The sequence below is a fragment of the Protobothrops mucrosquamatus genome, unplaced genomic scaffold (assembly GCF_001527695.2).
Source record: "Protobothrops mucrosquamatus isolate PMUCROS unplaced genomic scaffold, P.Mucros_1.0 scaffold1186, whole genome shotgun sequence".
NCBI lineage: Eukaryota > Metazoa > Chordata > Lepidosauria > Squamata > Viperidae > Protobothrops > Protobothrops mucrosquamatus.
Window position 1 is genome coordinate 491,523 of NW_015387399.1, and position 26,506 is coordinate 518,028.

A 26,506-nucleotide genomic window follows, 5' to 3' on the forward strand; every position below is an offset into this window, starting at 1 on the left:
GGGGGGGTGGGGGGGGGTAGGGTTTTTACATTGTGATGTATTTGTGATGTGTTTTTTTTTTATGATGAAAATAATAAAAATTTATATAAAAAAAAAAAAGAAAAGAAATGTGGAGTCCTTGGTGCTCTCTGAGCTTTGTTGTTTTCTTGCAGACATTACCCAACCAAGTAATATCTTCAATACTAGAAGGGAGTGGGTTTGTTCTCTTCTATATACAATGGTATACAATATACTCTGTTATATACAATTATATACAGAATTATATACTGCCCCATCAGTGTTAGTGGAAGCATTTTCTTCTTGACCATGACTGAGGTGTTACTGTTTGATTGTTTAAGTTGGTAGTTCCTTGATTGGGGTGTTGTTTATTACTTGATTGTCGACCTGGTATAAATTCTGGTGTTAATCCCTGCTTAATCTGGGTGTTCATTGCTGATGAGGTGTTCTGGTCTTTTTGGTTCCTTTTTAGCTTTTTGATTGTCTCTTTTGCTTGGTGTGTAAATGTTGTTCATCTCTATGTGGCTGTTGATGGCTGATTTGTCAAGAGTGACAAACTTCTAGGAATTCTCTAGCATTTTGGATTTAGCTTGGTCTAGGCTGCTCACAGTTTCCCAGTTAAAACTAAGGTTAAGTTTGTCCATGTGTTGTGCAGTTAAGGAGTTTTCATGTCTTTTGACTGCTAGTTGGTATTCATGGATATATTGTGCCTGTCTGTCCTATCTAGTAGCTGTTAAAATCCTTACACTGTATGGTGTAGATTTTTTTTCTTCTGGGGCTACTAGATCTTTGGGTTTACTTAACATGTTTTGGAGTGTGATTGATTTTATGATATACTTGTGTTTCATCCCCACCCAGCAGCAGTCACATACCTGCCTCTTTGTGAACTTGTATCTTCCTACTGGCGTCCCCACTGACTTTCTATCTGTAAATTTCCCACAAACAAGCTGGCAGGAATTGGAGGGAGGGAGGAAGGAAAAGAAACGGTGCACTATAGGGGAATAAGTATCTACGCACCTCAAATGGGCTAACTTACAGAATGTGTATCCAAAATCCAGAACCTATGATTCCTGTTGGGTTCAAATTTGGCAAATTTTATAAACCATTTTATGATTTAACAATTATTATAAAACATTTCCCGATGTCAACTAGTGATGTTTCACTGTATACACTACAGTTCAGCATTGGCTGTTTTCAAGGAAGATACATCTCTGAATATATCCTAACGTTTCCAGTGAAGGCAGTACCTTTGTTTTGCCATTGTTGAAGGCATTGTAGAATCTGGAAAGGAAATGTCTCTGAAACAATGACTCAAGGGGTCATGTGTTGTCTAGGATCATACTACAATAAAACATGGTGGTTGCCAGGTTTATGATGCATCATGATGTGTAAATCCAGCTCCTCAAGGGGTCATGTGTTGTCTAGGATCATACTACAATAAAACATGGTGGTTGTCAGGTTTATAATGCATCATGATGTGTAAATCCCCTCCTCAAGGGGTCATGTGTTGTCTAGGATCATACTACAATAAAACATGGTGGTTGTCAGGTTTATAATGCATCATGATGTGTAAATCCCCTCCTCAAGGGGTCATGTGTTGTCTAGGATCATACTACAATAAAACATGGTGGTTGTCAGGTTAATGATGCATCATGATGTGTAAATCCAGCTCCATTCAAAAAGGTGTCCACTTCTTGCTTCTACTCTCAGGGCCATAAAAGCAGTGGTGGGATTCAGCCAGTTCGCACCAGTTTGGCAAAACCAGTAGCTAATTTTTTTGTTGCCCAGGCCCAGAATGGACTTCCGGAAGCGGCATCCACACAGAGAAGCAGTTGTTCACATATTTGAATCCCACCATTGCATAAAAGTAATGTCATACAGAGAGAAAAATGTACTTTCGAACTTAAAAAATCGGTAATGTAACCAAAGAAAAAAGTAGAATTAACTCATCTGGGCCTGCTTCCTGTCTTGTCTGCCTCACAAGGCTGACATCATTACATTATTGGACCGTTGATTCAATGACACAACTTTTGACACCATTGTGGCTTGTTACAAATGCTGGCTCTAGTCAATTCCTTGGGCCTACTTTTGCATTTCAGTTTATTGTGTGGACCGCGGGGGAAGATGAGAGCTGCCCGTTTGTCCCTCGCCCTTCCGCTTTCGGAGGTACCAAGCGGAGGGGCTTGCTTGCGCCCACGCTCCATAATGTATGTCCAAACGAGGAAGAAAAAGTAGGAAGGGGTCTTATTATATTTATCTCTACCCTTCCGAGCAATCACCGAATTCAAAAGCAGTTTTGCCCTGCCTGGAGGAGGAAAGGTTAGCAGTTGGGAAGTTAATTCCCTTTTCCGTCTTCTGCTGGTTATTCACACTTTATTGCTTCTTGTCTGCTGTTTTTCTCTCGAGCGGGATTACACGCCCGTTTCCAAATAAGATGTTCGGTCTCATTCAACTCTGAATCAAAGCAGAATTGCACAACTACAATTGTGTTTCACCAGGTAGGGGGAGAATTAGTAAATACATTGTAGTCTTCTATTTGTTGCAACTAGGCTCCGCGTGATAAGGTTAAGCATTTTTAATGACGAGTCACATGCCGCTGAATTTGACAAACCTCGCTGTTCCCCCCACACACATCCCGTAAAAGATAAAGCAAACAGTCTGTTAATTTTTACGCAACGACGTTGCAATCTCCTCTTCCTACGTGCCTCTGTCTCACGCCTCAAGTATTTAAAAGCGAAGCTCTTTCTTGCTTCTTCCACGAGCGCTGCTGGGAGTTGTAGTCCAAATGCAACGTTCGAGATAGGCGCGATTGCCAGTGAAACTGTACTCCCCACGAGCTATTGCTCTGCATTCCCCACCTCTTCCGGGCCTGCAGCCGAAGGGGCGTGCGCAACGCGCTTTCCTAGCTTGGCGGCGATCTGGACGGCCGCTGAAGGAACTGGACGCTCGCTGTCATGTCCTTTCTCCTGTGCGGGGTTCGCCACCTGGGCGCCCGGGGTTTCACGCTCCGGTCCGGGCCGCGCTGCTCCAGACTGTTCGGTTCGGGCTCCTTGGAATCGCCGCCGGGCCCTTCTTCCCGTTGGCGTGATGGTCGGTGGCAGCGATCGGCATTCGCCTGGACTGCGGGAGCCACGGTGGTGCTGGCCGGGCTGGGACTGGTGCGGCGGGCGGAGATGAAAGAGCAGCCTCTGCGGCAGCAGCAACGACAACTCGAAAAGCCGTGGGGAAAGGAAGACGAGGAAGATCTGGCAAGGCTGTGCGAGAGCTTCATGGCTCCTCCGGTGAGCGGACTGCGAGAGCTGCGCGACCGGCGCGGAGACATGCGAAGTCGCATGGAGCTGCTCGTCATGGAGACGCAGAGCCAGGTGTGCAACGCGCTGGCCCAGGTCGACCGCGGCGCCGCTTTCACCGTGGACCGCTGGGAAAGGAAGGAAGGTGACCCGAATTCCGGGGTAGAGTGGGGACCCGTTCCTTTCTCGGGGGGCCGCACACTCGCACCTCTGCAGGTTGGAACTAATCCGGAGTAATTGCCCCGCCTGCCGATGTGGGACTGAATTTGGCTAGGTCTGAAAATTGGCTTCTTTACTCCCTACCAAGTTTCACTGAATAGAGTAGCATTCTTATTTTCCCTTTAGTATGTTTGAGATCGTACTAAGCATCTCAAAGGTGTTGGTTATTCAGAAACTTCTTTTTTTCCGTTTTAAAAACAAGCAAGCAAGCACAATGGAAGTGTCCAAGATTCTGCATGACCAAGAGATAGGTGTCAAAATGGCTACGGGCTTGAAGGATAGTAAAAAGCTGCTTCAAGAATCTTCAGGAATACAAAATATGTATTACCAGCTGGGTAGTGGAAACCCTACCATAGCTGATCCAGGAAGCCATACAGAGTGGCACTTAGTTAATACTTGGATAAGAGGTAACTAGGTAACCTCAAGTCTAAAAAATTTTTTAAAGGCTTGCGAAAAGATAGCAGCAAAACATTTATGTATTTTGTAGGTGGAGAACCATGTTGGTTTATGATGCCAAAAAAAAAAAAAAACCAGGAAGATTCTGGTAACACCTTTACAACTTACACATTTAATTTAAAAGGCATTGGTGCAACTCATGAAAGCGTATGCCTTTCAATATTCTTTTAGTTGGAAAAGGTGATACCAGAAATTGGTATTGTTACTAAGAAAACTCCATGCTCTGTCCCACAGAGCCTAACATCCTTTCTTTAATCTATATCAAGTGATTAAATCTAGATTGATGTAACTAATTTGTCAGATTCATGCTCTGCCTTCTGGAACTCAAGATGATATACATCAGGGGTGTCAAACTGCCAGCCCACGGGCCAGATGCATCATAGCAAAACCGCGCCCACCCCATTGCCGGCAATGGCAAAAAAAAGTCATGATATGTTGCGACACATGATGTTGCGAGTTTGACACCCCTGGTATACATGGTACTCCTTCATCCAGTTCTTGTTCATTCGACAGGTAAGCTGGGCTGCCTGGTTCAACTGGTTCAAAATCACCCAGTGAACTTTTGTGGCTGAAGGTGCATTTGAACCTGGATCTCCCAGGTTGAGGTCCATCACCTCAACTACCACGCCAAACTGGTTCTACATGGAATTGTGTGCCCTTGTATCTGTAATGCAAAATTAGCTGCAGGGATCTGTTTGTGTTATGAAATACCACAGTGATACTTTGATTGTGTGGTGTTGATTGCAACATTGCCTCTACACTCTTATACCTGCCAAGTAAAGGTAAAAGGTACAGTGTCATTCCTCTGTTTTTTTACAGATGAGTGATATGTCATAGTTCAGGAAACCCAATTGATTTACTTAGAGTAGGGGTGTCAAACTGCCGGCCCGCAGGCCGGTTTCATCATACCAAAGCCGCGCCCACCCCATTGCCGGCAATGCAAAAAGAGTCACGTCACGTGATGTGGCGAGTTTGACACCCATGACTTAGACATTCCGAAGGCATTTAAATAGTATGTGTTTGATCAACAAAATTTATGTCCAGTATTTTTTACTAAGCATAATTTTATCTCTTTTAATACACAGCTTTAGTGAGCCAGTTTAGTGTAGTGGTTAAGGCACCAGGTTAAAGATCAGGAGACCATTAGGAACAAAGCCACTTGGTGATCTTGAGCCACACTCTCTTTCTTGGCCGTAGGAAGGAGGCAGTGGCAAACCACTTCTGAAATCTTGCCAAGAGACAATAAACAGAAAAGAGTGACAGTGGTAGACTTGGAGAAGTAAATTATTCTGTATATACGTAAGAACTGCTGTATTACAAAAAAGAAATGATGTCTGTTTCAGGGTATCAGTTCATACAATGTTACTGCTAAATAAAATATATAAACAACTGGTCCTTTGAGTAATTAACAGACAGACTATGATTTATAACTTGTCTTATGCCTCAGATGTTATGCTTTAGGAAAATAGCTGAATAGAATATGCCTGGCCTCTACTTTTATTATTTTGACATTTTGGCACAGAAATTTTCAACTATGCTTGCTTTTCCCCCAAAAGAAGCAAAGAAAAAGTTTTGTTGGTTCTGAACAAATGAACCAGGCCTTGCCACAGACTGCAAATGTAATCCATCAGTTTTACCTTCATCAGTTTTCCCTTAAATTACACACAATTCCTAGCAGCCTTCTAAAATTAGTTGCTGGGAGGCCATATCAAAGAGTAACAGAATTTGATCCCTTGAGTTTTCTCTAATTCAGTTACTAATCCTGGCAAAACTATGGTTGTCAACTGCCTGCACTCAAAAACAAAGGATCCTACATAACTATCTGAACAGTTCCATAATTGAAAAATATTATTCTAAACTTTGTAAATTGGCCGTTGAAATAATTGCTGTTTTTTTTATTAACAGGTGGCGGAGGCATCAGCTGTGTACTTCAAGATGGTGAAATCTTTGAGAAGGCTGGTGTCAATGTTTCAGTTGTTTTTGGACATCTTTCTGAAGAAGCAGCTCAGCAGATGAGAAGTAGGGGGAAAACTCTAAAGACCAAAAGTGGTAAGACTTCATACATGAAATCTGCTAAAAAATCTAACAACTTCTGTTGGGTTAAACAAAAAGTGAATCTAATCCATCGTCCAGCTTCCCATAGGGGCCAGGAACAAATCTATCTAAGTCAACCCTACTTAGTTCATTGTGATTTCTTCTGGTTAATGAAGACCATAGAAAAAATCTAAAAAAATCACAAAAATAGGAAGTTTCCATAGGTCTTTTCCAGGCCCTTTATGTTCTGAATAGTGAGACATATTCTTTCTTGCAAAATCTTAAATAGCAAATATGTCTTTTCTCTTAGAGATTGCAGATCCAGAGGTGCTTCTGGAGTGTAAAATGCAGAGTTAAGAGAACATTTAGAAAGCTTACAATTTTGTTTTGTTTTTCAATTGCTTTGTATTATTATTGTTATTGTTATTGTTATTGTTATTACATTTATATGCTGCTTGATTTGCAGCAGCTCTGGACTTATGTTTTCATTGTTGACTAAGACATCCTTTCTTCATTGCTATTTAGGAAAATTGCCCTTTTGTGCTATGGGAGTGAGTTCTGTCATTCATCCAAAGAATCCTTACATTCCCACTATACACTTCAATTACAGATACTTTGAAATTGAAGATGCAGATGGTAAGTGCTATACCTTGACCCAGAATTATATAAGTTATGCAAGGGAGAAGTTGAGTGTTTGAGCCCTCTTCTTTTCTGTGACATTGCATGCGTGCTCAAACAGGGCTGAGCTTGCAGCTTGATGCTGCTGTTATCATTTTGTTGAAAGCACTGAGAGTCTGCAGATATCCCTGACATTTTGGTAATAGTAGAGACAGGAAAAGCTTTTTGAGTCAACAATAACCTGACAAATTTGAATGAACCTCTGTAATTAGTGTCATATTCACACACTCACAAATTCCAGAAAGGTTAGTACTATTGAAAAAAAAAAATTAAGGAAGCAGTTGTTGAGCATAAGATTTTATAATTAAGGTCTTATTTTAATAAGAGACTTTTTTGTAGAGAGATAAATTGTGTGTCCAAGAAACGGAACTAGCAATTTGCTTTTGTACTTGTTTGACTTTGTATAACATTAAACCTGAGGAGATCTAATATATTAAGTAACCATGCATGCAATGAGTCTCTTCAGTTAAATTACTTTAAGTCCTTAAGATCTTAATAGCCCCTTTTCTATATTAGAGATGAATTGTAACTAAATGGACATGATGATTCTTATATTACAAGAGTATCTACAAAAATACAACAAAAAGAAATGATGGCTCTTTTCTATTCTCTTAGGTGCTAAACAGTGGTGGTTTGGTGGTGGAACAGACCTTACACCAACTTACTTGAATGAAGATGATGCTATTCATTTTCATAAAACTCTGAAGGACGCTTGTGATCAGCATAATCCTGAACTATATCCTAAGTTCAAGAAATGGTACGTAGGAATTTCATATCAGAATTTTTTCTGAATGGTTGCTGTCATTCTTGAAACTGATGGAACTAAATGTATGTTTAGCTCTTGAAATTAATAGGCCTCTCTTCATTCTAGCCAGGAAAGCGATTACTGGTCTTTCTGTTTTTAAAACAGTTTTAGAATATATTGCAATATTTTCTATTTAGTAATTATAGAATGTTTACTTTAGAAACAAAGCAGTCAGACTAGGTTGTTTTCTCATATTCTGACTCAGTGTTTCAGACTTCTGTGTCTATGTTACCCTTTTAACCAGCAATGTTGGGGTTAACAGGTGTGATGAATATTTTTACATCAAGCACCGTGGAGAACGGCGGGGAATAGGAGGCATCTTCTTTGATGACTTGGACTCGCCTTCAAAAGAAGAAGTTTTCCAGTTTGTGCAGAGTTGTGCCAAAGCTATTGTGCCTTGTTACATTCCCATTGTGAAGAAACACTCACAGGACAAGTTCTCACCAAAAGAAAAATTATGGCAGCAGATCCGTAGGGGGAGGTGAGTAAGAGGGTCTTTATGAGTATCGGGATGGATGATTGGTATACCCTTTGGGACCACTAACCCAAACATTTTGGCTCTTTGTTTAATCCATATTTTCCTAGCTTAGTGTCTTGAAATTTGTTGAACGTTAACATCCAGATTTCCTATTATTATGGCTTTTGGAAGACTCAGATCTAATAACTGCCACACACATGCCCCCATCTTTTATTTCCAAATATTCTAAATATTATAGAACACTTTTAAATTAATCACTAACAGTTTGATATGATTTTGGAAAATGTTTGAAAACTTTTAATGCAATCAAAATATATGTTGTTGGCCTGTTCCACTTAACAGCGTATTTTAAGATTTCTCTGTTCCCAAACCGCTTTATTTCACTTTTTTGAGCATTGGAACTATTCACTAATCCCAAGCTAAGTAAACATCTTCTGATGATGATATGACAATTGTTGATGTTACCAATTCAATTTAGATGGAGTAGAATTCTTTTTTTCTGGATTGGGCTTTATTTTTTAAAAAAATGGGATCTTTTGTGTCTTCCGATAAACCATGTGGGTTCTAACTGTTGTAGCCCCACCTCCACCCACTGTCATTTCTTATGGCTGGTCTGGAAGATAAGAATGAGGTTTTTGAAATGAAGTAACTCTCCTACATTTCATTTTCTGAAACAGATGCTGTATCATGTCATACTTAGTCTTTCTATGGCTAACCGTAGAAATAACAATAAAACAGAAAATAATTTGGTAGAAAACTCCATAGGTCAAAATTGTACAAATAATATCTCTATTTCTACCGCCATCAGTTCTTTATCTTCTTCCCAAATTTTAAGTTGCTAATTCTGATCTTTATGACAGACACCAATTTTTGCCATATATGAAGAAATTAATTGTGATTGCAGTATCCTCTCCACTGTCCCTTTGATTTCTAGTTTTTTAAAATACTAGAGAAATTATAATTGCTTAAATGTTATTAGGTTAGGGTGTAGTTCTGGCATAGAATTTATTTAAGAAATATCCCAGCCTTATATCTTATTTCTGATTTATTTGTTTGCTTATTAAATTTTTATCCAGTCTTTCCACCAAACATATTATTTCCTCCATAAGATTAACTGCTCTTTACCCTGTATGATGATTAAAAAATATTTTATAATTTTGTTGTAAGCTATAGAAATATATGCAGTGGAGTGAAAGGACCAATAAGTATTATAGAAAATTGTGTTAAGTTCAAACGTCTTACTAAATAATAGATTTAATATTTGTTCCAGTGAAGAAGACAAATGAAGATTTTTTTAAAAAAAATAGTGAAATATGCGCAATAAGTTAAACTAAGGACTTTCTACAGAAGAGACAAGATGTATATCTCCTTATCCTCTTTTCAGAATTGTATAAATGGCAAAGATGGGTAATTTACTTTGTAAGAATATAATACATTCCCCATACTTTTAGAAAGATGCTGTTTGAGTCATTATTGATATACAAATGCTGCTGTAAGTTTAAGTGATCCTACTCTTTATGGTGGCAGTTCATTAATATGTGTTTCAGGATTCTGTGCGGCCATGGAAATGTGAGCTATTGAGCACTCAGCTCAATAGTTCAAGACTTTCTATGTGTGTTTTAATAGTTGTCTCTGAAAACTACCCGGAAATTAAGTAAATAATGCTTTGTGAAACATTGAAAGCCAGAATAAAGGTTAAGCAGGATCAGTAATTAAATTGCAGTGTACCGTATTGCCTTTGCCTTTCTCAGTGGTTAGCAAAAACAGAAAAATAATGCCATTTAAGGATACTAGAGGAATACTTTTGTTGTTTGTTTGTTTGTTTGTTTGTTTCCAACAGATATGTGGAATTCAATCTTGTGTATGATAGAGGAACAAAGTTTGGCCTTGCAACACCAGGGTCAAGAATTGAAAGTATTCTTATGTCTCTGCCACTCACTGCCAGGTAAGATCATAACTGAAGTAGCAAAACAGATTTGTGGAATAGTTTAATTAAAAAGATGGGTTATAATTACAGTAGACTTAAAGCCCTTCTCTTGATCTAGTTTCAAATACATTCAGACACTTTAGTGTGATAAGTAGCACTTGATGAAAGATGACTAGAAAGACCAGAGACAGTCATTAGATTAGGGGAACTAAATGAGTACCAAGTGATGAGGGACATGCATGTGTTAATTCATTTATTTGCTTATTTACAATGCTTATATACAGCTAGATTATATAATAAAGCCGTATCATAAAACAACTGATGTCATAATAAAGGCCTATCATAAGATCCATAAAATCCGTAATAATCATAAGCATTGTTCAGAGATCAAAAGAATGGAAGCGTTAATTCTGAAATGAACCTCTCTGTTGTTCTCTTTTGTTGGATAGGAGTGAATTGAATGTTTATTAGAAAAGAAAGTGGCACAGCTTTCAAAAGGAAGGGAGAAACAGCTATGTAGAGCAAAAGAAGTGTTTTCTTAATCTTAAAGATTAGTAAGTGTCAATTGTGGTGTAGATTTATCTAATTCTGAGATGGAGTTTGTTGACTTCACCTACAGGTAACATTAATTTATAAATCACAGTTGATAAACCTTAACGCCTGAGCGCACATATCTTTTGTCTTAGAACAAGCAATCCACATTGTAGCATACTGTGATATGTGAACCAAACCACTGATGCCTTAGTGACCTCCCATTTGGATTACTGCAATGTGCTCTACAAGGGGCCTTGAAAATAATCCAGAAACTGCAGCTGATTCAGAATGCAGTGCCATGTGCAGTTCATCCAAGTTAGCATGTGCTGTACTGGTTCCCAGTTGCTTTCCAGTGCAATTCATGGTACTGGTTATCACTTTAAAGACCTACATGGCACAGGACCAGGTTTTTTGCAGGACCACTTCCCTGAGGGTATCCACCATACTTTGTTAAATAGGGTCTCTAGTTCTCTTCCTTAATTGTTGCCACCTTATGGGACCTCAGAGATGTGCTTTATCATTGAGCTCTCTAGTTCTTTGGAATTCTCTCTGAGATCCCTACCCCTTTAGCCTTCTGGAGGGCCATGAAGACCTAACTCTTCTCCCAAGCATCAGACTAGGATGGGGATTGAACTGAGTGTCTGTTTGGCTGGGGGGAGGGAGTTACTCTTTTTTTAGCCATATTTTCATGAATTGTTTTGAGCTGCCTAAAGTCATTATATGAGACAGGCAGCCATATAAATCTTATAAATAAATAAAGTCACTGTGTGGCAAGACCAGAGAGAAAAGGGGATGATAGAACATAACGAGAAACAACTAAAATGGGCATTAATTTGAAAAAGAAAGGGAGAGAGAGAGAGACCACCAGGTAGGAATTTTTGTATTCTGTATACTTTATCCAAATTCTCTTTTTTCCAGTGACTAACATAGTGGCTGGTTCCGAGAGAAGCTACAACTATTGATGAATAACAGAGCAGTGAAATATGTTGTGGTCAATTCAAGAGACATAAGTGAAAATAGGACATTGTAGAAATTCCCTATTTCTGTCTTACTCACATAGCCTGCTTTGCCTTGTCCTTCAACCTCAGGTGCAGTTTGCTTTAGAAATTGTGTGTTGATATTTTAGAGAAAATAATAGAAAGTAAATCCTTTCCTTTGCAATAGAGATTTTTATTGTGTAATGTTTACAGTATTAACAGGAGTAAATTTGCAATAAGTTGAGTATGAAACGGATAATATTTTTTGCTTCAGACGTTAAAACCTTACATTGTAAATAGTGTATGGAGAAAAAAGTACTAATAGCTGTTTTGTACACATCCACTTTTCAGGTGGGAGTATATGCATTCACCACCAGAGAATTCCAAGGAAGCAGAAATTCTAGAAGTTTTACGCCATCCCAAAGACTGGATACAGTGAATAGAATGCTGACCATGTTCAGCAATGAGGAAAGAACTTGTTCTGCTGCCCATTCCCAAATTCATCTGTCACTGCATGGCAGCTAATGAATGTTTCGCTATTCTCTCACCTCATGCCTTAGGAATAGTATTAGATTCTATCCTCTGAATTGTTTTGCTCCTTTGTAGAGTGTTGGTCATTTGTATTAGTGGAACTGTAAAGATCTGAGTGAAAATTATATTAAGTCAACAGGACGTGCACTTAACAACAGAATGTAGTGAAGTGCTGCAAGTTACTGAGGTGCAGACTACATGCCTCTCTTTCAGGGACTTAAACACATTTTCTTACTTTTCATAAAAGGAACAGTTGTTGACAAACCCAGTTTAGTCTTCAGTTGGCTGCAGTGTTTTTGACTCCTTGCCAAACAGCTTCCAGTACAATGATTTTTGTAATTTAATCTAAAATGCTACTTTATTTGACTCATGATCATCTGTTAAATTGTAAAAGAATGTCTACATTGGCTACTATCATTTATGGTGCAATAAGTGGATAAATTATCTTGGTAGCTCAGTTCCTCCTCACAAAACTTTGTAACTATCCACACCTTGACTGAAGATGAAATGCAGCCCAGACTTTTATCAGGGACCAAAGTTCATAGTTCTGCATTTGTACAGCACCTGGCACAGAGGTTTTAATGAAATAATTACATTTCTGTAGAAATACTTTTGATAAATGTATATTCTTATAGAGTACACATTGGAACTTAAATTCAGAAGGAGTATAAGGTGGTATTGTACCTCAGGTTACCAATTTTTTTCTCACATACTTTCTTGAAATATGCTTCTCAGGAAACATGTTTAGGAGAAGGTAAAGGTTCTATTCCAAGTGCTCATAATCAATTCTACATAAAGTATCTGCATGTTCATGCACAAACATACAATCTTTGCTGAGACAGTCATAGAGAAGTGTTTCCTTCAGTAAACTATGTATGGACAGCAAATTAAATTTTTTAAGAATTAAGTAACGGGAAGGACAGAAACAAACTTCTGAGGAACACAGATATCTGATGCTTAATTTTGGCCAACTTTTTACATTTTTGTCAATAGAAACTTAAGTTCTCAGCTAATCCTAATAATGCTTTCTTAAATCCATGTCAATAAAATGGGTTTGCAGGAGTACTGGATGGAATTGCAAGCTGCTGTATGTTAACAGTGGTTTAGATCTAGAAAAATGTTAAACTGTCATTCACAGCTGGAGTAATCAGATTACTTCTCAGCAAGCTGCCTGGGTCCTCCCTGGTCTGCTTCTAAGGAGATAATGGGCTGCAGTAGAATGAGGAAATGAAGGTGCTCCTGCTTCTGAAAGATATCTCTGAATTTAAACCACTGTGCCTAGGTTCAATTTTGTGTTTTGAATATTGGCAAAAGTGAAAAACAACCAGCATTTAAGAAAGATTTGAGAATCTCTTTTGGTTTTGGTCACTAGATAGTTCTTTGGCATTATACAGAAACTGAAGGGAGAAACCCATGAATATTTCTAAAAAAAAATAACATCTCTAACATTAATAGCAATACATTCAAAATTTATATGGATCTTTTTTTCCCATCTTTATGAGCTTGAGGAAGTCAAAGTTTTCATAGTGAACCCAACTTTTCATACTATTTCTTCATTATTTGTGTGCATCTTTAAACTCAGTGTTATTTGTGCAGAAAATATAGAAATCTATGACTAGGAACACAAACAGGCATTTCAAGCTGTTGCAGACAGTGCTTTATGATTGGTAAATTCTCAGACGTGTGCTGAAGATGTTCCTTAACATGGGCTCCTTGGTAGTTTTCTTGTAGACATTTCATTACCAAATTAGGTAACATCACTGCTGGGCATCAGTGCACTGATGATGTTACCTAGTTTGGTAATGAAATGTCTAGAAGAAAACCACCAAGCTCAGAGAGCAATAGGGACCCCACAGTTCAGCCCTGAGCTACAAATATTCTCTTTGATCATGTTTCTTAGTTTGACATGCCTTTTCCAGCATCATATTCCTAAGAGTACTGCTAATAAATATGCAGGAGGCACTAACATGATTACTTTTAAAATTTTAGATCTCTGATATGCAGCAGCATTTTAAAACATTGCTTCAATTTTAAAAAGAATAAGAAGTTTCTCAATTTTTGTTTTTAATTGTGTTTCAGAGTTTTGCAAAATTGAAAATGTTTTCTGTACTGTCACAATATGTTATTGATAGGTTATTTTTGCTAGTGGGATCTTTATTGTTTTTTTGTATTGTTATACCAAAACTGAATAAAAAAATTTGGATCTGCAAACACGTTTATGTAGCATTTTTATTTCAAGCATTATAGTGCAAACATTTCTGATAAGGCATTTCAGTCCATATCGAGAAATTTAACTCTGATCACCCTAGATTTCAGACCACAAAATAATCTTAAAGAATGACTGATGCAGTATAAAAACTGTGTGGCATAATAAAGCATCAGGAATTCAGGCGCTTTTCCAAAATCCTCCAACCTATTAAAACGTTTGCTTGAGGATCTCTCTGTTTTCTTGCTAGCGCGAAGGCTTCAAAGGACGGGCAGTTTATATACGTAGCCCGCTGCACGCAAGAAGCAGAGAGGGAGACATGCTCAATATTACATCCATTTAATCGAAACCAAATATTCGTGATGCATTGCTTACAACTTTGTAACAGCAAATCTGGGGCCGAATTTCACTTCCCATAAACTCCACCGAGCTGCGGGAGAGCTCAGCTCAGTGTTTCTCAACCTTGACCATTTTAAGGCATGTGGACTTCAACTCCCAGAATTCCACAGCCAGCAACGCTGGCTGTGGAATTCTGGGAGTTGAAGTCCACATGCCTTAAAATGGTCAAGGTTGAGAAACACTGCCGCTGTTCCTCGACAATAAGGAATTTGAATTCAATCCGCCGTTTAATAACCGGATTGAAGGCATTTATGGAAACGCCTTTCTGAAATTATGGTCTTTTTTTTCCGCTCCAGACCTTGAAACGTGACAGAAGAAAGCTGATCGGGCTGCCTCGCTTTCAAAAGCCGCGCTCGCTCACCCGGCGTCGGGTTGCTCAGAGCTCCGTCCGTGGGAAGACGCGGGATCTTCACTTTTCTTTGCTTCCCTTTGCTGGTTGATCCTCTTTTTTAAAAAAATTATTATTCTGCTGATTAACTCTCTTGCTTTTTTTTTTTTTTAAAGCTCCAGAAAAGATATCTCGAAGGGAGAAATACCAAATAGACTTATACTCCATTGTTAGTTATCCTTTTAGCACAGTGTTTCTCAACCTTGACCATTTTAAGGCATGTGGACTTCAACTCCCAGAATTCCACAGCCAGCATTGCTGGCTGTGGAATTCTGGGAGTTGAAGTCCACATGCCTTAAAATGGTCAAGGTTGAGAAACACTGTTTTAGCAAGACTGTTATATATCACATTACCAAAACTCTGTATCGGTCCTCCAGTGGCGTGCCGTGATCGTATAGTGGTTAGTACTCTGCGTTGTGGCCGCAGCAACCTCGGTTCGAATCCGAGTCACGGCAGTAACCTCCTAAAATTTTTCTCGGCCTTCTACAAATGTCCCATTTAGTAAAACATAATAGAACTAACTAACTTCAAGTAAAACTAACTTAATTCTTTTCGGTAATGATTCCTTCGGTGGAACAAAACGTGAGTTTTTTTTCACTAGGGGATTCAAAATGCACAATCAGATGTTGTACATTATGAGACTGATACAGATGGCTATTTGAAATCTCTGCAAAACCTAAATTATATACTGGAAAGCAAACTGAATAATGTGGAAAAAATACGAAAGAAATGTTTCCGTTCCAAAAAAACAGAAAATGCTTGGCCCGTACGGGGATCGAACCCGCGACCTTGGCGTTATTAGCACCACGCTCTAACCAACTGAGCTAACCGGCCCACTATGAGAAAAGCGCTTAAGTTTTCTCTCTTTCAGAAAATCAATTCTAAAACTGAGATTGTTTTAAATGTCTTCAGATTACTATCTGACACACATATTTTTCATTAGGAAAGCAAGCATTTTAATTAAATATGTTCAAAGCCTTCTCCAATTGCTGGCTGAGTCTGCTGTAAGTCCTAAACCACAGTGCAATATATAAACTGCAGTGTAGGCCAAACAAAATGCACTAGGTGTGCCATATGAATTCTGATTGGTGATAAAGACAATATAAAATATGACAATGTTATTATATGAGTGTGCAATGTGCATGCCACTCTAATGTATTTGATAAACCTGCTCGAGAAAATAGGATATTCAGTTAACTATTCCAAGTCACAACTAAGGCCAGTACTGTAGTTAAAAAATCCCCTCCTTAATTCATGAAATCCAAGAATCCCTGAGGCAGAGATTGTAAAGTTGCTAGGATTGAGAAACTCTGTGGTAGGGGCTGGAAAGGGCATCCAGGTAGAACTGAGGGCAGGATATCAGGACAATGGCTATCTTTGAAGTAAAATGAGTTAAAACATTGCAAAACGTTAGTTTTTACTTTATGTGTAGTTTATGTGCAGTCTAGTTTTGTGGCGGGTTGTTTATGTTCTCCTTATGAGCTCTCTAACTCATTTTTTGCAACTTGGAGCTTCTTTCCAGCAGTCTTACCTCAAAATTAGGAGCAAAGTGGTAGTATCTGAGCTTACTATCTGAACAACATTGTATTTTTTTTTCCCTTTGGCGATCCTTGAAGCCAAAGACAACTGTAAAGGGATTTTTACATTGTATTTTGTTTAACAAGAGTGATGTCACCAACATTATATCTGCAGAGAAGTCTAAAGTGTGTTAGCAAGAGTCTGTGTACTTAAAGAGAACACAAGTTTAGTAAAATCAGCTCATATTTTTTTTGTTTAATATATGACAAAATGATAAGAAAAAGCAGTGCTGTGGTGTTTTTTTTTACTGACAACCATAAAATCTGAGATCAGTTCATGATAGCATTGTGGTTAGATTCATCTGACCAAAATATGGAAGTGGCTCTAGGATAGACTTGCCATTCTAGACTGCAGGATAGATTTATTGATCTATTATTTTTTAAAAAATGATTTTATTCTTTTAGTGGGTCTCCTGGAAGAATTTGTGGTCAAGTTTGGGCGCCGTGGCTTAGCTGGTTAAAGCGCCTGTCTAGTAAACAGGAGATCCTGGGTTCGAATCCCAGCGGTGCCTATGATGTCTATCTCAAAGTTACAACGTGTTAGTTTTGAACTCCTGTACTGTATTGCCAGACACGTTTTGCATCACCTATTTCTTTTGCATTGTAGGAAAAATATTTTTGTTCAAAAAGAATGAGATGAAGCCCAATAAAGAATATTTTTGTTCAAAAAGAATCAGATGAAAAATCCAAAACACAACATGAGGCAAAGCGGAATATTTATATTTGACCCACTACAATTTATTTCAGTTCTCCCATTTGTTGGATATTCAGCAGATTATTTAAATTGCCACTCTGTTTATTAATAGAATCCGAAAAAAGAAAGCCAATTTCGTTTTTTAAGAATTAAATCGAATTAAACTAAACATCTCGTCTTTGGGTTGCTCCGTGTCTTAGATTGGGTTCTCACACCTCCAGGCGTAGCATTTGGCGTTACACATGGTCTGAAGTTATTGTACAAAAGGCCATCTCAGCTTCCGTAGAGTAAGGTTCTTTCCAAGAAATTTTGAGCAACCACAAGATGAAAGAGAATAAAACCTAGCCTGGAAGCCAGAACAGCCAGCAAGTTTTCCAGCAAACGCATTCACAAGAACCCGTTTGCAAAAAAACAAAAAACCCGTGTAGCTCGTGCAAGTTGTCCTCCGAAAGATTTGTCGGGTTTCCAGCCTTCTGATCTTGGCTCTGCCCCTTTACCCACGAAGCGATGTCTCCTGCGTGCAGCGGCCACCTTCTTGAGATAGAGAGGGAATGCATGTTTGTTTATACTATAGGGGTAGCTCGGCTCTTTTATGACTCGTGGACTTCAACTCCCAGAATTCCTGAGTCAGCATAGCTGACTCAGGAATTCTGGGAGTTGAAGTCCACGAGTCATAAAAGAGCCGAGGTTGCCTACCCCTGGTTTATACTAAAGAACAGCCTAGAGTATGCTTATAATTAAGCGATCGCGTTCAAATTTGCAAAACAGTGGGCTCTTTGCGAGAAGCCTATATTAATTACCATGGCAGGAAATAAAAGGAGATTTTTGTCAGAAGTGGGATTCGAACCCACGCCTCCAGGGGAGACTGCGACCTGAACGCAGCGCCTTAGACCGCTCGGCCATCCTGACATACATGCAATCTTTTCTCAAATTGGTACTAGTAATGAATTTTACAACAGATGAGGCATTCACACTTAAAAGCTCTGAAAGACTGCTTTAGGGTTCATAATGTTATACAGTACTTTGAGTCCTGCTTAATTCAAAACATTTTAGATTATGTGCAAGCAATTCTACTGATGTTTCTACTGTTGCATGGATTACCATGCACACACTTTCTCACATCTCAAACTGAATATATGGGAATTAAATTTACCAACTTTCCCATGGCCATTACTTTTAGAGAGGTTACATATAGTCTTGTCTAGTTTTCAGTATTAAACAAGTTACCAGTAGCTGTTTCTTTATCAGCCTCACATCCATAATTCAAAACAGATGCAAAAGTTCCTCTATATCAAAGTTTCTTAAACTTTTTTTTTCTCAGGACTCTTTTCATTTTTAAAAATTATGGAGAACGCATGTTTATATGGATTATATTTATCACTAGCTGTACCCAGCCACGCGTTGCTGTGGCTCAGTCTGGTAAAAGCGTGTGTTGCTTTTACATCCAACAGATGGCGCTGTTTTTCAAAAAAGCATGTTTTACCTGTCACAGGTGTGACATCTATATAATATAGGCATATAAAAACACGCGCGTATTCGAATGCAACGTTGTGTCAAAATTTCAAAGCAATCAGTGAAGAACTTTCAGAGATTTAAGATTTTGAACAAACAAACATTTACATTTTTATTTATATAGATATGAAAAATTAAAATTGTTGCATTTAACTGCCACTATCACTCCTCACAATTGTTTGATTGAATTTTAATATTGTAATAGTTTTCAACATTGGTTGACCAATAATTTTGATTTTATGGACTCTAGAATCTTCAGGAACCCGACTGAGGTCCTAGGACCAACTTTAAGATTAAACACTGCTCTATATTTTAGCTATTTAAACTATTTTGAACTGTCTTTAGAATATAACAAACTCAATTTTTTTAAAGTGATGCATTTCAGAATTTACCCAGTTATACATTTTGTAATGTAACCAATTATAACATGAAATGAGCTTTCATTTTGTCTTTTCACCAAGACACAGCATTAAGAGAGCTTAGCTAAATCATACATAGTGAAGGAGCACATTTAAAGGACCACACCCTTCTTACATCAGCTTTTTATATTACTAGCTATTAGTGTCTTGGATTATTCAGTAAATGTCCAAACTACTTCACTGGACTTCTTTTGTCAAGTACCAATAATCCACACATTAGGCAGCTATTCTGCCTTCCCCTCAGCTGAAACTGGAGTTGCCATAGGAATGTATATAACAGCTTCTATATCTATCATTAAATAGTACAATTGAATGAAAAAGCACTCACTGTTATTGAGAATTGCTAATCTTATCAGCATCAGGATGACCATCAGTCCTCATCTGAACACTGAAGAATACTTGAGCCACATTTGCATGCAGAAATGTCCATCTTTCTGCATTTCTATCCACAATGTGCTTATTTATTTATGGAATGTATAAACAATCTAAAGACTAAGAATCATACAAGAGTAATAGCAAAAGCCAATACAAATCCTATTGCATTAAAATCACAATATGACAATTCAATTTCTGGTGCAGTAGCTCCAAGTATGTTGTAGCCTATGAATGTAGTATACTGTATATTACCAAAAATGTTTTCTGAATTTTCTTGACTTTATAGACAAGGCATATTGTGGGGGCCAGGATGGGAAACAATGGCCGTCTGCTGAACCCTGGTAAGACAGAGTGGCTGTGAGTAGGGGGCTCCTCTGTATCCAGGGATTTATCATATTTTGGGCTTGGATGGGCTTGCACTGGCTCAGGTAGACCCGGTGCATAATCTGGGATCACGACTCCTGCTTGAGGAGCAGGCAGTAGTTGAGGCAAAGAGGACCTTTGCCAATCGGTGTGGCATACCAGATAGGCCCCTTCCTGGATCAGGAGACCCCCTTAAGTCACTCGTGTCCTAGTCATCTCCATATGACCATTGCAATGTTCTTTACATGGGGCTACCCTGAAGAATATCCAAAGCATCAGTTGGTGCAGAGTGCAGTTGCACAAGCAATCTTGGGTACCCCAGGGATGACACATTTAACATATTTGCTGCATGAACTACCTTGGGTGCTGGCTTTTGTCTGGGTCCAATTCAAGGTCTGGCTTATTACCTTAAAAGCCAGCATGATATGGGGTCATGTTATTCCCATCACATCAGTCCTTCCCATTTGGCCAAGCAGGGAAGGTGTTACAGACCTCATCAGCTGAAGAATTTGGCAGGATAGGAAGAGGGCTTTCTCTGCCATTGCCCCCACCCTGAGGAATATCTCCTCCTTGAGGTGAGGTGGGGACACTCTCTCCTGGCCTTTCAAAAGAGTTTGAAGACTTGGCCCTGCCAACTCACATGGGGCTCACAAAGTAGCACGCAACCCTGGGGGTGGTTGGCACCTTAAAGCCCTTCTCCTGCCTTTTATTTTAATTTTGTTTCTACCCATTTACTTCTACTGATGTACCTGCACTTTTAAATGGTTTTTATGCTTTTAACTGAATATCACTCACAATTGCTCTGACAGTGAGACGGGTGATACCTAAATTTGATAAATAGGTAAGTCCTTCTTTTCATGGAATAGTATTTACACATAAAAAAGAGCTGTAGCATAATAATATTGGCCATTTTATTAAAGAATAGCGAACTTTTCAAATGCACATTTATTCTGTGTAGTGGAAGAAATTTTTTAAAAAATGAACAGCTAAATGCCAAACAGAAGTCTGAGATCAGCCAGAGTCAGCTTGGTGAAGGACTCTCCTTTTCCTGATAACACCTTCTGGGCTAATTCTTTTTTCTTGGTTTGCAGCTCTGAGATCTTTTCTTCCACAGTTCCTTCACAGACAAATCTAAACCCAAGCACAATATACAATTAGGTCAGTTTTTAAACCATCATTCCTATAAATTCTAATGCACTGCCAGTTAGTTTTCAGCTAAGTGATAATTCTTCACTGGATCAAGTGACTGAACTAGTTGAATAATCTCAAACTGAAATTTCTACAATTCTTTAAAGATAGTAGTCAAACTGAAATAATTTTACCCATGCAATTTTGAGCTCTGTACTTGACACAATTCCTCTGTCAAAACTTATAGCAATGATGTAAGACATTTTGTGAAGCACTACCTATGGATCTTAACATCCTTCTGCTGCCCCATCCGATAAATGCGGTCACAGGCTTGGTCTTCTAGTGCTGGATTCCTGAAATTTAAGGAAAAAGTAACAAAGCACTTATAACCAACAAAAAAAAGTGAAAACAGAACCAAATAGCAAGCAATAGATTTCCCTTTCTACCTTGTTAGAATCATCTTTTCCTTAGAAGAATCAGTAATAGCATCCATCATTTTTCCCAGTGTCTATTCATCTGTCTCTTCCTCTCTATTCGTTCTGTTGCACAACTAGTATTCTGTTCAATGCAGTTAGTATGTAATATGGAAAGAGTAATGGATAGTAACAGCCACTAGCAGCTCACCACCTGGGGCAGCAATTAAAAATAATTTAAAAGCCAGATGGTATAGTAGTTAAGGTACTGGCATAGAAAACGCTACGCTCTCTTAGGAATGAAAACCATTTAGGGGGCTTCAGCCAGTCACTCACTCTCAGCCAAACCCATCTCAACAGAGTGTTGTATGGAAAACAGGAGCCAGTAGTTTTAGGTATGTTTGCCATCTTCAGTTGAACAAATATATATAAAATAAGGCATGATGAAAATATTATAATAATAATTCAGAAGGTAATTGACAAATACAGGGAGATGGTAGATTCATTTCATTAAACAGCCAACAGGTATAGATTTAACATGTTATTTTGAATGGCAAATGACAAAAAGAATTGACATAATTTGGGAACCTCAATTAATAATGCTATTCTTTTAATCAGATTTAATTATTGTAACTGGAAACAACATATTTTTTCTAACATGGAAATAAAAAGCTGCTGTATCTTACCAGTGCATGTCTAGAAGGAAGAGGTGGTTTCCTCCAACCAGATTAAGGCCAACACCTCCAGCCAGAAGTGAAATTAACAACACCTATGATAAGAACAAGAGGGATAGTTGGTTTATTATTTCACAAGTTATTGATATACTATATATTCAAGGGCTGATTTATACTGCCATCCAGATGTGTATTATAATTTGGCTATGATAACTGGAAATATTGGGAGTTGCAGTCCAACACATCTAGTGTGTCAGGTTGGAGAAGATATAAAGCAAAATTCCCACAAAGTACACTAAGTTACAAGATGGATTTGTCTTTGTCTTAATAATGTATAAATCAACCCATTAAGGTATAGCATTATAAGCAAACTAAGCCACAAAGGTCTTCTGACTTAAGTTAAAAGTCTTGGTTTAAGATCAAGCACAAATGCAGTCAGTTAAGTTCTAAATAGATGCTTTTCTTATTTGCTTTTCTAAATTCATAGAACACTCTCTGTAGAACTATACTTTTTGAAAAAAAAAATACAATTATATACAAGAATATTGCCACTCTCATGTGGAAAGGTGGAAATCACTTTTCACATCAGTTCTTTTGATCTTGCCTCCTAGAACAGGGCTTTCTCTCTCTCTGCATTACCCTGGGAATGGCCCCACTGAATGCAGTGAGATTTTTGTAACATGGACAGGATAAGACTTACAAAATTCAGAAACTCTTCACTTCAATGCAGGTTGTCATTGATTTGGAATAATTGATTTCAGCTATAAGAGCTTTAAATTTGATCGAATGGACAGAGTCATACACTATAACTGTAGTGACTTTCAGAATGCAGACTTCTGAATCTAACACTGCATGAAATACCAAAACTGTCTTATGAAAAGAATCAGTGGAAGGCTTTCCTTTTACTTGCAGTTCAGACTACAGATTGAGTTGCAAAGTGTAATCTATCAATCTATCATTACAGACAATCCTAGCTGATTCAGAATAGTTAGGGAAAGGCCTTTGAAATCAGTCACTCCAATATAAAAATCAGATTAATTATTTTGCCAATAGAATAGTCAGTTAACATTCCAATTGCTATTTTGTGCAAAAATAATAATTTGGCAAATACCTAAAATTAGAAATAGTTATTCCGAAGCAGCAGCAATGAAAAATAATTACCTTAGAGTGCTTTTTTCATACCTTGGTTCCTTTAGGATTGTTGTTGAATTCTTCAACGATATCCATCCTCTGTTTTGGGTTTACTGAACCATCCACTACGGCATGTTTCAGGCCAAGCTTGTCAAGATGTATTGCTACTATTTTTAGCATACTTGTCCACTGAGATACAACAACACTATAAAGGTAGAAAAGAAAGCAAAAACAAAGTTGTTTCTGGTTCAAACCTTATGTTTCAGCAACAAATTCACCCATCTTCTTCAATATACACAAAATACTGGACAATTTAGCATAACTGGTGTAACAATAAATGTAATATATAAATACAGTCTTCTGTAACACAATGGAAATGGCTATTACGATGCTGGGGGGAAAATGGCATCTCAACTAAAAGCAGATCTGATAATTGTGATGGAATGAAGTGCCAGTTAAGTAGATAATTCCTCTCTGGACAAGGGGAGGATGCAAGATCATCCACAAGTGCTCCACACTTGTCTCTGGTGGGTTTAGAGTTCTAGGAGTCAAGGGAATGGGCAGCTGGCACCTTCAAAAAGACATTGGGTTTGTGTACTTCCTTTTCTAATCACTTTTGGAAATTGCTCATTAACTATTTTTCAGCTGGATCAACAGGTTTTACTATACCAGGTGAGTTTCCTTCAATGTTAGAGAAAGAAATTTTAGATACATGTTTAAGAATGAAGGGTCCAGATGGATTTGAAATAATATTTGAAATAAATTATAAGAATACCCATGGGAAAATGCTTTTGTTTTGAATTCTTTTTTTTAAAAAATGAGCTAAGATGGTTGGTGACTACAAGGACCAGAAGGAAATAAACAATTAAAGGAGAAGAACACTTAAATTTTACTGACTAATAGAGGACAGCAACATATTTTAACATTGGACATATTAAAGGTTATTTTTGAAGAATGGACTCAGAAGTTAATTTAAGAATGTCTATCTCTATAAATAGACTGAGTTTAAAAATGTTATGGAAGAGGAAAAGGTTTTACTAGACAAAATTGAGACTGATCTGAAAGTGGATTTAGAAATGACAGGCCACAAAAATGATATAGAAAAATATTATACACTTGAAATACGAAAAAAGCCCAGTGCTGACTTAATAGTTAAAAGGGTTATATATATAACAAGCCCAGACAGAGACCTTGATATTTTTCCTATATTGGATTTACTTTGCCAAAGCTTTGAACAATCAAGAAGGGACAAAACAAAAACAAAAAGAAATCAGGTTCTAGGTCATTATTTGAAGAGACTAAAGAGCAAAATTGCTAAAAGTAAAGGAGGGAATATAAAATTGGTTTATTTGGTCAAGGTTAAAATAGACGTTGATATGTCTGATAACCCTTAATGGACTTTTGCTGATCAGAACTGATATGACTAGGTTTTAAAGATTTTATAGATAAGAGATGGGATATGGAAAGAGACTGTCTGTTATATTTTAAGAGAAGTCAATAAGTTATTAAAATTGTTTACATTTGATGTGAGGAAGTCATTTCATTATATAGTTCTTTTTCCTTACTGCATTCTTATTTTTGCTTTATTTTTTCTTTTCTGTATTTTCCATTATTTCTTTTTTTTAAATTAATTTTTACTTTTGTAATTGTACTTTTTAATAAAAAATACTATTAAAATGTTTATTACATATTAACATTCAAAAACATTAGGAATACCACACATGAACCTCTTAAGGCAAATAACTCTGTGTTATTCTAGGGCTAGTCTTTGCTTAACAACCACAACTGGGAACAACAACTCTATCACTAAATGATGTGCTCTTTAAGTGAGACATTACATGATCATGATCTCACTTCTGCTGTGGTCATTAAGCAAATCATCCATGGTCCTTAAGCAAGATATCACAGGATTGTAACTTGAGATTTTATTGCCGGCTTCTCCACTGATTCTGCTTGTTGGAAGCTACCTGTGAAATTGCCCATGTGATTTGAAGAGGGGCAAGTGTGGCCTTCTTGCAAAGTTTTCCAAAGCATTGCAAGAAGACAGAATGCAGTTTAGAGAAGGATGTGCATGGCCAGCAGTTACCTCACATAGGGCCAAGCTGAGCAAGCCTCGTCAGCAGACGGAGAAAGAAGACAGCAAACGACAGTTGGGAGCAGCAAGGCCAACAGAGAGGAGGGTAGCTGAGGCGTTGTGCTCAGATACTGAGGTGACATTCCTTACTATGGCTATACTCACCATTTTTGAGAATGATTTTGAATTCCCTTCAGTTCTTCTAATAGGTGAAAAATCTAAAAGGACGAGAGAGGAAAGAACACATAACAATGAGCCTGCCCAACATTAAGCCTATTTAGTTAGAAGTAAGTTCCACTGCGTGTAAAGTCAAAAACTGGAGATTTATTGATTTAAAGCATTTTTATTTTGTTCTCATCTGAAAATATGAGCGCTTAAATGAGCTTAAATAGGTCCAATAGGAAAGAAGACTATTTCTCTATTAGGTTTACTAATTTAAAAAGGTAACAAATGAGAAAGGAATGGAGGGGAAAGAAAAACAAGCTGAATAAGTAACTAGATCTTAAAAATGCATAATTGCAATCATCAATTTGAATGCAAGCTTTATTGGAAAATGCATTTTTCAGCAGAACTACTCACTTTTCTACCTGTATTTCAGCCAACTTTACATTTTCTATTGTAATTAGAGAGGACTCTGGAGCCAGCCTAGCTACGTAGAGTCATATAACTCAAATAAAAAAGATGGCCCTTTAACACACACCCCCATCCTATTTTGCTGCCTGAAGCAACTGAAGTATTAAAACAAAATGGTAATCTATTTGACTTTTCTCTATAAATACAAATACATTATTTTAAAGCATGGATACACAATCTTGCTTTTGGGTTAAAAGCCACTTGTGAATGTATCAGGGCCATAATGAGAAAAGTGTGTAAGATCAATGCAGAAAGTAGCATATTTTATTTATCTGCATTATTTTTGCAAATAACGCAACGTGCTGAACATATCCAACATACTTTCCTTATTTTCCCCACAACAACCCTGTGAGGTGAGTTGGTCTAAGAGAGAGTGACTGGCCAAAGGTCACCCAGCTGGCTTTCATGGCTAAGGCAAGATCAGAATTCATGGTCTCCTGGTTTCTAGCCTGGGCCTTAACCACTAGACCAAACTGGCTTTCATATGCAAAAAGCATATGCACATAAAAGCCATTTTTTCATTTTAAGTTGCAACCATATTTCAAATATGCATTTTTTTATCTTATCCCATGCCATACTTCCTCATCTTATGCA

General features: G+C 37.8%; 2 protein-coding genes and 4 non-coding genes across 6 annotated transcripts; 3 read left to right on the forward strand and 3 right to left on the reverse strand.

Annotated features, from left to right (window-relative positions):
- The first annotated feature begins 2,951 nt into the window (after window positions 1–2,951).
- CPOX (coproporphyrinogen oxidase) lies at window positions 2,952–13,648 on the forward strand. Its single transcript, XM_015820815.1, has 7 exons — window positions 2,952–3,432; window positions 5,868–6,011; window positions 6,522–6,632; window positions 7,290–7,431; window positions 7,742–7,960; window positions 9,798–9,902; window positions 11,747–13,648. Exons 1-7 carry the CDS (start codon window positions 2,952–2,954, stop codon window positions 11,832–11,834), a joined length of 1,290 nt encoding a protein of 429 aa, XP_015676301.1. The 3' UTR covers window positions 11,835–13,648.
- A 1,654-nt stretch (window positions 13,649–15,302) lies between these two features.
- Window positions 15,303–15,374, forward strand: TRNAH-GUG. The gene has a single exon. It is a non-coding gene; the product is annotated as a tRNA-His (tRNA).
- Window positions 15,375–15,679: 305 nt separating this feature from the next.
- On the reverse strand, window positions 15,680–15,753 carry TRNAI-AAU. Its single transcript has one exon. It is a non-coding gene; the product is annotated as a tRNA-Ile (tRNA).
- A 1,181-nt stretch (window positions 15,754–16,934) lies between these two features.
- On the forward strand, window positions 16,935–17,008 carry TRNAT-AGU. Its single transcript has one exon. It is a non-coding gene; the product is annotated as a tRNA-Thr (tRNA).
- A 1,008-nt stretch (window positions 17,009–18,016) lies between these two features.
- Window positions 18,017–18,099, reverse strand: TRNAL-CAG. Its single transcript has one exon. It is a non-coding gene; the product is annotated as a tRNA-Leu (tRNA).
- A 2,660-nt stretch (window positions 18,100–20,759) lies between these two features.
- On the reverse strand, window positions 20,760–23,410 carry LOC107291778 (transcription termination factor 2; the record flags this gene model as incomplete). The annotated part of the gene is given in 4 exon segments (XM_015820818.1): window positions 20,760–20,990; window positions 21,266–21,340; window positions 22,087–22,169; window positions 23,257–23,410. Coding segments are annotated over 4 exon segments (457 nt in total), but the record flags the coding sequence as incomplete, so codon positions are not given.
- Window positions 23,411–26,506: the final 3,096 nt, after the last annotated feature.